General features: G+C 46.4%; 1 protein-coding gene across 3 annotated transcripts in view; it reads right to left on the reverse strand.

The window, feature by feature from the left end:
• Window positions 1–13,322, reverse strand: part of Grb10 (growth factor receptor bound protein 10) — a 112,933-nt gene that overhangs the window by 14,508 nt on the left and 85,103 nt on the right. For all 3 annotated transcript variants that reach the window (XM_085692223.2, XM_085692222.2, XM_085692220.2), the window contains 6 exons: window positions 9,908–10,064; window positions 5,253–5,368; window positions 4,535–4,603; window positions 4,094–4,231; window positions 3,354–3,464; window positions 2,634–2,732 (listed from right to left, as the gene is read on the reverse strand). In XM_085692223.2, the coding sequence (XP_085548349.2) occupies window positions 2,634–2,732; window positions 3,354–3,464; window positions 4,094–4,231; window positions 4,535–4,603; window positions 5,253–5,368; window positions 9,908–10,064 (690 nt within the window). The remainder of the gene's footprint in view (window positions 1–2,633; window positions 2,733–3,353; window positions 3,465–4,093; window positions 4,232–4,534; window positions 4,604–5,252; window positions 5,369–9,907; window positions 10,065–13,322) is intronic.

A 13,322-nucleotide genomic window follows, 5' to 3' on the forward strand; every position in this document is an offset into this window, starting at 1 on the left:
GGCGCCAAGTCCACGGCCACTAATCAGAAATGGTGATGAGACAGGGCTAGGGAGGGTGGGAGGTGACTCTGCATGATGATTTAGGGTTCCAGGGTCTCTGTGTTCACCGTGTCATAAAACAAGGAAACCTCCGTGTTAAATTCATTTTTTTTCCAGAAGGAAAAATAAAGCCCATGTCTAGCAAGCAAGAGTGTCTGAGAGGATGAAGCTCAAGGGCCTGTTCTTGCCTTACAGACCAAGACCTTAACACTAATCCTGAGAAGATGCAGTCTGACATTTTGTTATCTGGGCTGTAGCAAGTCTGTACTCTTCAGTTCAAACTCCCCAACTGGTGGCTTTGCCCAACAGCCCAAGGGAGACTTTGGCATCACCATGACACATGGAGGCCACAAGGAAGCATGGCCTCAAGAAGGGAGAGCGAGCACACATGGGTGCAAATCCCCGCTCAGGCAGGAGGATCAGTCAGGTCCTGCTTGAGTTACAGAGAAACCTTAAACCCAGTCTGGGCAATCCACTGAGTGAGACTCTGCCTAAAAATGTGTACAAAGAGGCCCGAGGATAGAACTCACTGGTAGGGTGCTTGCCTAGCAAAAGATAGACAGACAGGTAGGAGGAATGGACAGAGGCAAGCCCACACAGAGCCAGAAGCACAAGTGGTAAGCTGGCATTTTCAAGAGCCTTTATTATATCCCGAGGGCCTAGAAGTCCCTGTCCTCAATTAGGGTTTGAGATCATGGGTCCTCATCTTGCTTTCTACAGCCTGCTGCTCACATCTAAGAAGAGCTTTGGGGAAGTTATTAGGTATAAGGATCAGGTGAGGTTCTAGGTTTCCTATGGCTTTGAACTTCCTGCTCTGAGGACAGTATGAGGCTGTACTGCCATGACCGCTCCAATCTTGTCTTCCAATTTTAACCAAGACAACTTCTACCAGGAGAATATATGGAGAGAAGAAACAGTTTGGGGTATGGTAGGCAACAATCACACAGCTGTCCACATCCTATGGTCTGCTTAGGAATGACAATGAGTTATGATAGAAGCAGAAAAAGAACTACTATAAACTCATTGGAGACTGGCTACTCCTACGCATGGCACTGCTTCCTGCAAGAAGTGCCCTTTAAGATGTATCCCGAGACCTTTGGAATCTGTGGATCACTGGATCAAATGATACCTGCACAGTAGCTGGGGCACTAGAACTCAATGCAGAATCAGATCTATTCCAAATACTGGGGAGGCTGAGACAGAAAGACATTTTGAGTTTGAGGCCAGCATGGGCCACATACAAACCCTGCATCAAAACAACAAACCAAACCAAAACAAAACAGGAAGTGGACATGCAACTGCCCAGGGCTCTCAGGGAGGGCGGCAAAGCACAGTACTTAGGAAGTGAGCTCAGGAGCCAGAATGCTGCTCTCAACCTGGCTCTGCCACACCCCAGCGGCCATCCCTCCAGCCTCAGTGTTGTTACCTGTGAATGAGACAATCATGACACAAAGCGCTGTGAGGAGAACATGAGGTTGGACGAAGAGGCACGGACGTTCAGAACAGGCTAACGGTGTCATGTTAGCATTAACATGGTGTAAGACCTGATTTGCACTCAGTGAGTGCTGTCCCAGTCACTTCTGCCTGGGATTAGCTATGTCACAGTTCTTGCTCATGGTACAGTACCTGAGAACTGGAGCCTACTAATTGGATTATGTATCACCAGCCTAATAAAACACATTGTCTTATAGTGTACAATACCATTTTTCTATTTCTTTTGTTGCCTTCTTAAAAAAGATACACATTTTCAGGTAAAAAAAAAAAACAACAAAAAACCCAGACCTATAGAGAAATACAAAGGTTCATCTCTAGCACCTGTCCCTACTTGCGTAGTGGGGTTATCTTTCAGCAACCTTTCTTTTTCCTGTACCAAAGAGTCAAAAACATATTTTGACTTTGCCTCTTTCTCCTACCCCAAAATGAAGGACACCCTAATACTGATCTACACTTGTTTTTTAAAACAAGTAGTTTTTCTAAAACAGAGAGCAACCTTTTATTTATCCATCCATTCATTATTTTTTTTAAAAGAAAGGGTCTCCGTATAAAGTTTAAGCTGGCCTCAAACTCAACAATCTTCCTGCCTACACTTCCAATTGCTGGTATTCTAGGCATGTGCACCACACCTAGAAATCTCATTATTTTAACATATAAAAAGTATTCTTTTCATGGCTGGCTTACATTCCGTTACTTTGATGATAGCTTACATTCCGTTACTTTGATGATAGACTTTACATTGGCTTAGAACTGAGGATTGTCTACTGTGGGGTATTTTTTAATTCTGGATGCTCAGAGGACATTTGGAAACATCTAGAGGCATTTTTGGCTGCCTCCACTGATTGGAGGTATCTTGTGGGCAGAGATCTATAATGCACAGGGCTCCCCTTTTAGCTAACAAAGAATACATTTCCACAAACACTTGACAGTGCTCAGTTAGGAAACCTGGCTCTGAGATCTTAAGTAAAAGAATGTACAGCTACACTTGATACGTCAATTCCGACTTAATGGTAGAAACAACATAGCGTTTTTGTGCCAGGATGAACCCACAACCAGTTGTTCTGCCTGAGATGCAGCCACCGCAGTCTTGAGTCACGTACCTTGAGGAGTCTGAAGGCTGTCATCCAGCAAGTACGGATCTGCTCATCCTCAGCACAGAGCAGACGCAGCTCCTTCATCTCAATTTTTGCTTTGTTTGGCTAGAGGAAAAATGAAAACCCCACCAGTGCAAAAGTGAGCAAGTATACACCCAGTGTAGCGAGTGATAATCAACACCGCCACAATCTCACCAAGAGGAAAAGAACAAGGCTTGGCCAAGGAGTGTGTGTGTATGTACAATGGTGAGTGAGGATTTACACGAATGTATGTTTGTGCCTATGTACATGAGTACATGTCCACATCTGTGTGTTTTGACTACAGGCACACATATATATATCCATGTACAGTGCTCCCACATACACACACATAGAGGGTCGTCAGTACTGTGGTCAGTCCTCATGACCAGACACCCACACAAATAGTGTCAGTTCATTTAGTGGCTACAGATAATCAGGTGTCAGGTCAGGATTTGCCTCTCTTAACAAGCCATTGCTTCTCCTTACTATGACCAGGTAAAAGCCGGAGGCCAACAGCTACCTGGCCTTAAGTTACCAAGTCCACTGAGTACTCCCTAGAGCATGGACTATTCAAAAACCACCCAATCCTAAGCACACAGTAAAGCCAGTGTAAAAACTACGTCTGTTTGAAGCAAAAGGATCAGCAACCAAACAGTGGGCAGAAGAATCCTCTGCATGGTTCCCAGCCCCAGCCCATGTGAGTACCTTGATGCACATCCCATGGTCATTGGGTGCATTGTACTGCTTCTTCCCAGCAATCAGGTAGAAGATGCTGCTTTCCTCCAGGTCAGCCAGCAGCTGCAGGTGTCTGGGTTCCTGCAAACAGCAGTCAAGCCAAGTGTGGGGTCACATTTTTAGTCTATAGTGCTCAAAGCTCACTTTAAAGTCTGTAGTCACTTTGCAACTCTCGTCTTTCCATTGGTCATGCACATGAAACTTAAATGACAGCATGTAATCCTAACAATAACATAAGCTAAAAATGTCAGCTACATGTTGTAATGGATTCACTTTATTTTATATGAACTATGCAGTTTTTAAAACTTGCTCCATCAGAGCCAAAATCATATTTTGTTCATGAATACAGGACAACAACAATTCAGCATCTATCCTACGGCCAGCTTGGAACGGAGTTCCAAATTAGGAAAACCAAATATATCCCTGCACTGACTGAATCAGCCAGGAGGGTCTAGGCTCAACCCAGTAGGGATCCATATCTGGGCATCCCAGAGGTGCAGGACTGATGGGAGGAAGGAGCTGCCGTGTGCGCTGCCATTCAGTTCCTGACAGACCAGTATACTGATCCCTTTGTGTATAGCCATAATATAAATTGCTCATTAATAAGTTATCATTAGCAAAAAAGAGGTTTGGGTGCATTTAAAAATTAAGCCCAAGTTCAGAATGCACATACTTAGAGCAGGAAGAAATGAAATATTTTAAAACTTTACCTTTGAAGTCCCCTTGGTGGAGTAATAGAGGCCAGATCTGCGCAGGCACACATACAGTTTCTTCCAAGACTTTCTTCCAATCTCCTTCACCTGCAGGAACCCTTGAATCTCAGGGCAGCTGCTGGAGTTCAGAAAATTCTATGGAGGAACAAATTTTTAAAATTAGGGATTATGCACATAAAATAATGAAAGCAGTTATATTGTCATATATAGCTGACATTTCATAAATACTTTGGGGTGGGGTGTTAGGCAAAATTTTATTCCTTCAAACTTCTTGAAATCTCAACAAAATTAGTACTGAAACAGAGATAAGCAAATGGCTCTCACAACGGGGTGGACATAATGTACGTTTCCTTAGAAGGTGGAGGATTTCAAGAATCCGTTCCTTATTTCAAATTTGCAACAAGTCTATTTCAGTAAGAAGTCAGTTTTGCTTAGTACCTGCAGAAGCTGGGCCTGACTGCCATTGGGCTGCTGGCACCAAGTGACCATCTGATCCGGGAAGAAGTTCTGAGAGAGAGGGGAGAGAACAAGCTGATTGCAGACGGCACTCCTGCCAGTGTTAAAGATTCTTCAGGTATGATCACAACCACAAAATAAATAACAGCAAAGTGACCGCAGTTGTACAAAAAGCTTACTGGGCTGAATTACCCAGAACCCATTACTTTTTTTTCTTTTCAACAAACCAGTGGAATTATCACAATCACAAGTGGATACTGATCTCCCTGAGCTGACTGTCAGTCTGCCTGGTGACTCAGGACAACACCAAAGGCTCAGACGTCACGAAATATTCTTTGCTACTATGTCACATGACAGCCCCCTCACCCCCAAAAAGAAATGGGGAAAAAGAAACCCACCAAAACATCAAGGAGTTGATGCCAGCATACCAGTCACTGACTGCTGTTCATTCCAACATACAATCAACAGAGTATCTGGTATTTGCAATGATTAATGAGTAGTTCTTCTGCTGAATATTGGATCAATATGTTCCAGTGTGACCATCTCTACTCTCTGAGGAAGGAGACAGTCTCCTTCACCAGTCTTAATGACTTCTAGTTATGATGGCATTGTACGTGAGGCCTCTTTCACTAAGCAGTATTGTATTCAACCCAAGTACAAATTCCAAGAGCCACAAAGTTAACCCCAAAAGGAGACTTACCACTGGATTCTTAAAGAACTCGTACTTGGCATAATTCTTTCTGAATAAGAATTTGCTCTCACTTGGCATGGTGCTCTCCACTTGGACCACAATCTCATGGTCCTCCAGGCACCTCTCTGTGGGGAGAAACATCACACACATGAGCTGAGACAGAGACTTCAGGGCAATTTTACAAGGCCGAAACCTGTTCTTTAAGCACCGAGAATGAAGAGTATGTCAGGAATGACACTATTATTTAAGCCTCTCTTTAAAATGCTGATGGATATCTAAAAGAGGTCTTAAAACCCAATAAAATGCAAAATTCAGGTTAGCACTTGGAATCAACACAACATTAATGAGAGGGGCACAAATGATTTTCCCCCTATGCTACCAAATTTCAACTTTTGCAGCAAATTAACTATCACAACCAAAAGCAAAGGAAAGGCAAAGATCCCAGGCAAGGAGGCCTTGCAAGAGGCAGGGTGTTAAGACCAAGGGAGTTGTGGACAAGACACCATAAGCAATGAGATGTACAGAGCACTCGTCTTTCACACCCAGCCGTTAGCACTGGCCCTACCACGGAATGTGTGCATCAGCTGGATTTGTGTGAAGGCAAAGAAAAGAACGTTCTCCACACAGATCACTCGCTGTGCATGTTGTCCAGGTGGGCAGGCGCGTGCACACATACCTCTTAAAGGCACAGCTTATATATGGGTCTGGAAAGGATGGTTAGTCTCCTCTATGAACCTCTCCTTATGTGGAGCGGACTCAGCCTGCTCCCCGCTGATAGGAATAACATGTTCAGAGAAGCTGTGGAATGGAGATCACAGCTCCTCCCCCAGAGCTCCTGGAAAGCCATAATGGAGGTGGTAGTGACAGACAATGGACTAAACTGTATCAGTAAGTCCACCCTACGCTTACTGTGTGACCTGATGCCAGCCAGGCATACACAGAGTAAGTGAACACAGGGATTGTATCTTCAATCCCTAAGGCCTCTCATGCTGCCAGAGCCGAGTCTCAGCTGGGAGGGAAGGGAGACGCTTAGGAAAAGACACTTCTGAGTTAAAAAGTCAGAATTGGGAGAAAGAATTTCTGTCCAAGGAGGAGAGCTGTGGCCATGCGCATTTCTCTGTTACGAAGAGCACATTCTGGGCTGATGCATCTTTGGCCTTCATTTTTATACCGTAAGAAGGGGACATCTTGGTAGAAACGTATTTAAAACCAGAATTTGTCCCCATGGCAATACAAAAACTCACAGCACATGAAAAGCCACGCTTGATGCAAACCTAGAACAGTTTCCATTTACCTCTCTCTATCCGGGAGAATTCTACCCGTAACACACGAACGCTTATGTTTACACAAGGGTTATATTTCCGCAAGACATATGCGAACAACCGCATACAACTTAGGCATTGACTAAAACTGTGACGCGTGGTCTGAAAAAACAGTCGGGCTTAAGTTCATTCATTTTTAAACAGACTTTCTTCATCTAAAAACAGATCAGTGGATTCCATTAGGAGTTTTGCTCAGAGAAAATATTCTAAATAAACTTAAAAACAAAACTCAACAACCCCATAACCTGTGGGTGGTTGTTTTACAGAATAAATTACTTTTCCATTTAAAATACAGAGTAAAAAGGGAGGCAGCAGCCGCCTAAGTAGGGATGCAGTGGCTAGCTCTAAATCAGAAAGTGTGGTGCTTTCCAAAGAGCTCTGAGGAGCACAAAGGACCCTGTGGGCAGCTTCCCAGCTAAGACCAACGCTGTGGTCTCTACCGCTCTGCCCCCCAACAGAAGCTCTCTGGGAGAGCTCCTGGGCAGGGCAAGCTGCACACATCCTGCACGTACACACAGGGGAGGGCCTGATGCCTGGAGAAGGAGCAGGGGAAACTGGGCCCCACTGTGGTTTCAGGTAACCAGTGACTACCGAGCTGGCCTATGCAGCCCTAAATGATCACGCTCCCCTCCCCCGACAGTCTGGTGACCCCCAGAGGGGCCTCATTGTGACTCTTCATGCAAACCAGCTGCAGTGTCAACTCCCGTTTCCTTCCGCAGTAAGCCGGGAACCAGCGGAGAAGCCCTGCTAAACCCTTCCTCAGGCCGCTGTAGGAGGCCTCTAGGCACAGCTGTGGCCTACAACTTGTTACCATCAAGGGCCTGCCTGCCTGTGAACTTCCTGCTGTTCCAGGGGTTCTGAGTAAAACTGGACCAGTGCTGTTTTTGAGGATATTCCTAAACTACTCTGTGTTCAAGCGGAGGAAGTGGAGACTCCTCAAAGGCCATTTGTTATTTTTCAAATATCTGCAACGATGCTCAGCATCTGTATCAATACCTCACTCTGTGACAGAAAGGCTTGAGCATCAGACAACTCAAAGAGAAAACTGTACCTCTTTGCTTTTAAAGTACATAGCTACTTCGAGCCTCGGCAAGAAGCTCGGCCAGCCCAGGTGGCATGGAGAGACCGTGCAGAACAGAACACAGAACAGGGCTCAGTACAGCCTTTCATTTGGCTCAGCCCCTTCCCGAGCCCCTCCCACGTGGTAGAAAGTCTCAGGTCTCCCTGACTGCTGGGAATCATGGCACTAGGTGAGGAAGCGTGTCCAAACCTCCTCGACGCCAAGTCAGTCAGCAGCTTTCTTTCTATCTGTACATTTTAATGGGGGAAAAGATACCACTCGGCATTTTCAAATGAATGGCCAGGGAGCTATGGAAGGAACACCAAGCCAGGGTATCTCCTTCTGGGCACTCTTCAGGTGTCCATGTCCAAGGCACTGCCATACCTGATTGAAACAAACACAGAGCTCCCCAGCCCTGGACGCTTCCTGCTTGATGGCTTTGCAACGTGTCAGTGTAAGGGACGGAGCGCCAAAATACTGTTTTGTACATTTAAAAGTGTATTTTGTAAAATTTCTTTAAAAAGTACTCTGTTTGCCATGTGTGTGGGACGGCTATGTTCCATCACTGCATCGCCTCTGTGAAAAACCTTCCTGGGGGAAGGGGAGAGTCTAGAGATTCGCAGCGCACATGCTCGAACAGATGGGACTTTTCCATCTACCCTATGCTAGCATACACTTGCTGGCCCTAATCACTGACTGCCTCCACACACCAAGGCTAAAGAATTTCCTGCAGGGAGGCCTTATAGGAAGGGCTGTTCATCAGAAGTTTCCAGTTTTTCAGCTGCTAAGATCAGCACAGTAGCACTGTTTGGTAAATCTTAATCTGAGAACACACATAAACCAAAACTAATCAGAATGCTGTCTGCCATCCTCGTGCCCCCAGTTGTAACAGTTTTGTGTTGTGATCTGTTTTAGAATCGGCCTGAAAGACTTGCACTTACAGTTTCCCTCTTGTGTGTCCTCCTCCCTAATAAGAAGCCTCAATATAGAATTGCCTAAGAGAGTCGTTTCCACAGAGACAGCGATACCCAGGAATGTGGGGCAGGGTGGTTCCACACTGAGCAGAGGTGAGGCCCCACTCTTTAGGCCAGGACCCAAAAAACACACCCTAGAGCAACATCCATTACAAAGAGCCTCCCACAAGTCTGTGGTTCACTCATCCACAGCAGGGCAGGTTAACGCTGGGACATGAACAGGGCTTTCTGAGAAGAACCACAGAGCACCGTGTCTTTCCACCGGTGGGACCCTGACAAGAGACTGCTGTGGAACTGTGGCAGAAATAGGATTTCCTTTTAAAGAGCTACAAAGCTGTGCTTTTTTTTTTTTAAAATTAAATGGTAGGTTTGAATAAAACACACACACACACACACACACACACACACACACACACACACACACACATCACACGGAGAGAAATGCGAGAACTGGGAAGGCAGAAATGGAGCCTGTGTTGGGGTTGTTCATTTAAAGACGGTGAATCTTAAAAACTTTAAAAACTCACAGAATCCTCCCTTAAATCCAGCCCATTCAGAAAACGTGCTTCACTCATTCCCTAAGAAGGGAAGGAACTGGTGTGGAAAAGAAACCTTTAAACAAAAGTCTGACAGGCTTCTTTATCTGAGATGAATCAACCGAACCAAAAAAAAAAAAAAGAAAGAAAGAAAAAAAATATGTATAAAACTATAAAACGCACCTTAGCAAGTTCTGAAAATAGTACATGTTTTCAAATATTCTATGGTATAAAATGCGCCCTTGTTCCGTAGGAAAGATACAGACATATGCGTGCCTGTGTGCAGTGCAGGCATGGTCTCAGAAAGCTGCCAAGCAGGCACTTCACTCCTGTGAGAGCCCTTTATAAAGTATCTGCCTCTCTGTGGCTACCCCAGGGAACCATGGCTCCCTTCTGTCTATGAACAGGCTGAGCTGTTCTGAGATGGGGAGCTGTAACTCAGTTGGCCAATGGGCTCCAAGCACCCCTAGGCTCTGGGAGAAGAACCAAGTCCTAGAGAATCTATCACCTAGGCTGAGCCTTTGGGAAGCTACTGCTTTGAGCACCCAAGGTGAGATTCTCAGAGTATCAGAGGGCGAGGACTGGGAAGGAGGGAGAGTGAAATTTGGGAGAAAGCAAGGGTCAGAAGGAACGCAGAGCAGCTTACTACCACCTCCCCATGTGGCAGGAGATGGTGACACATTTACATTTGACTGTGGCATGCATGCCCATTTGATTACAAGCACCTGGGGTCCCCGGGTGCTGTTCCCAAGCCAGGCGACCAGTCCCCTACCTAATCCCAGTTGGGGGTGGTGCTCCACCAGAGTCCAGCTGTTGTCATCCACACAGTGACTTTTGTAAACCAGCAACTGGCACAGGTCCCTGGCTGTCATGTCTGTCAGAATCTCCACCACTTTGCTTGTCCCATCTTCACTAAAGACTTTGACATCCTGCAACACACAAAAGAGACAGGCACAGATGAAACAACTTTGCATTTACAAGAAAAAAACAAAGACAAGATAAAACACAAGTAAAAACATTAGTGTTTCAACACATGGACAAGTGGTCTCTCGGGCTCCACAGATGTAGGTCAAGGGCTACAGGGCTCCCTTTCCTTCCCTCTCTTCGGAAGGACCGGGAATCTCATAGGCATAGACAGCACACAGCCAAGCCACCAGCCTGGCTTAGGGAGTCACAAAACTCACTCAAACACTATAGTGGTTCTAGGTTGGACAGTTTACACTTGTACAAATGCAACAAATGTCTGAGTTGACCCTCCTTCTCCCCTAAACTGTGATCACCCCTTTCTCTCTATTCCCAGAGTCCAAAGGGCCTGCAGCTCTTGTTCTCTTGACATCCTTCCTAGTTCCTGAGGCCCAGGAGGAAGTTGAGATAAATAGACAGACCGACGGAAAGGGGTACAGAAGAACACAGTCACGAAATTATTTGGCTCTTCTCCTAAAATTGAGGACAAGCTACAGTTTCCAGGTCCTATTCAAATATATGGAAACCAAACAGTTCCTAGGGAAAAAAGCATAGCAGAAATTTCAGAGATTTAAAAATGGCCCCTGTTCCATTTGACAGGGAGGCAGCCTTTAAGGGACGTATTTAAACAAACAAAAACAGCCACCACAACAAAACACTCCGCAACAAAGCTCTTACCTTAATAGCATGGGAACAGCAGTGGGAGGGACAAGGTGGCGGTTTAAACTGTGAATGACTACCGCCTGGTAGTTTGTTCCTGGTGTTTCCCTGTCTTCCCTGGGAGGTCAGGCTCACAGTCCAGCAAGGGCTGTAGTCCTGGACAGCTTTGCCCTGATCAAGGCTGCTTCTGCCTGCCTGCCATCTTCCTTGTCCCCGAGGTAGGAACCCAATCACTCCAACAGCCCAGTTGTGCCCTTCCTCGGACTAATGTAACCACCCCATGGGCTCTTCAGGCTGATGACAATGGTGACAACATCAACAGCACACAGCATGATCGGCTGCAAAAATCCCTGGGCAGCGACATACCAGCAGGCCACTTCCGCTTGAGCGCGTGCACCTTTTGGGTGCAGACCAACCTCCCGCTAATCTTTGTCCCCAACTGCTGCCATCAGCCACAACTTCAGCGCTGAGGCTGCCGTCAGACAATCTGTTTCTGGTAGCCCTGTTCTCTGCCCCTTCTCCAGTTCATGTGCTTAGAAGGATGGCTCAATGGAGGGGAGTCAATGGCAGCACTGGCCTTGGGGCTAGGAGCTATGTCCACATCATCAAGCAGAAAAGGGTCCTACTAATAAAGGACAAAGTAGCTCTGAGGCTGGGAAGAAAGAGGTCATATTCCTCTGGCTTGGAACTCCCAGATGGGGGCGGGGATGCTTCAGGGGTGACAGGCAGGATACTTCTCTATGTGAGACAAGCTGGGGGAACCCAGAGGACCTCTCTATTCCTGCCGCTCCCTGACTCAGAAAAATAGCAGGATTTGCTTTCAAACCCACTTTCACTTTTAAAGAAAAATACCCCTCCCTCTTCTGGAATTTCTGTCTCACTCAGTGAAAGTTTGCCTCTACCAGCAAAGCAGATGCCTACACAGAGCTCACATGACTGACTCAGTCTAGGAACTAACACTTAATTCAAATCAAGAAAATATGTCTGTGGTCTCTAGGCAGGAACATTCTTTCTAAAATGCTTTAACATAAAAGAAACAGAAATTTGGAAAGTAGAAATGCATTTGATATTCTGGTTTGCAGTGTGCAGGGCCTCCTGAGTCTGTGAAGCTTTCCACTCCCCGGATCAGCCTCCCAATGCTCTTCCTTTCCTAAGCTTCGAAACATTTATGTGGTTACAGCGAACACCGTCTCCTCCAGGAAAGTTCTGTGGTGGGGAAGTATGTGTTTCATGTCTCCCCAAGTCCACTCGCCGCTTTTCCTGCCCAGATCGGCCGTGGCTCCACGTTTCAAAGTCTGTTTTGAGCCCACTGCATTTTTCTTTAAACTCCCTCTTTTTCCCCTCAGATGTTCCACAGCCCGCGCCCCCCTCCCCCCATCTATATATAGTCTGGCCAGTACAAGCTAACACGTACTCTGTCACAGGTTTAACTCCACGTCTTTGAGATTCCCACAAAAAGCTGGGTTGGCAGGACAGGGCAGTACATGATGGGCAAAAAAAAAAAAAAAAAAAAGGCTGAGACCTTCTCCCCTCCCCCCGAACCCCAAAGCCTGTGAGAGAGAACAGACAGAAAAGCACACACCTCCCGTTATAGACTCTAACTGAAACACCATTCTTTGGCTATTTCCCCAAACTCCACAGGGCCTGCTGCCCGCAAGCCAAACAACCTCCAAGACAGAACTCTGGAAAAACCATTACACATACCAGCAGTGTTGATCTGGGTAAATGTTGGAAACTACAGAAGGGACGTTTTGTAGCAAATATATAAGGCACAAAGCGAATGCTGTGTGCGGCTCCAACCTCCTTCCACAGGATCTTTCAAAGGAGGGTTCTAGATGGAGCATTTTGTGCCACACTGTCATCTGCCCCCTGAGCAGCCCTCTGAGCTGTGCTGGCGCTCATTAAGGAATCAAGCAAGGGTTGTATATTTCATAGGTCTGTGCAAGAACTCGGGCCAAGAGCTCCTGGGAGCAGCCTGGGCCTCTGAGGCACACTGAATGCTCTCATTTCTTAACCAGGGTGGACACAGAAGGTTCTCTCAAGGAGATCAAGGCTTCGGGCCCCCAGCAACTCACATTTCAGCAGCAGGGTAGGAGCCACGGCACTGGCTGTTATTTTCCATGGGCAAACTGTCCAGGGCACACGGGAATCTGTGCAGGACGAGGAGGCAGGGAGGCTGGAGACCCACAGTTCTACCCTGACACAGTCAGGGATCTGCTCAAGATTTATTTTCCGCATCTGAACCACGGGGCACTGGTTTGTCAACGAGTGGAACACACAAAGTCTGATGCTCTACGCACGCAACTTTGGCTCTGACAACAAGTTTTTGTATGGCATTTAGGGCTGGTTCTAAGGCAGTAACTCTGGAGTCACAGGGGGCCACAAATCCTTTCCTGGTTTACTCAACTTTTCTGAGTCTCAGTTTCTCCATCTGTGAAGTGGGAACCCGTGAGTGACAGCGGGCCTCACAGTTTGGGTATGAAATTGGCTCTTCAGATGTCTCTTTGAAAATCTTACAGTCATCTTTGTCCATAGACCCAAGATGAGTAGGTTGGGCCAGCTGA

Source organism: Myodes glareolus, chromosome 8 (assembly GCF_982192425.1).
Source record: "Myodes glareolus chromosome 8, mMyoGla1.1, whole genome shotgun sequence".
In the NCBI taxonomy this organism is placed as follows: Eukaryota; Metazoa; Chordata; class Mammalia; order Rodentia; family Cricetidae; genus Myodes; species Myodes glareolus.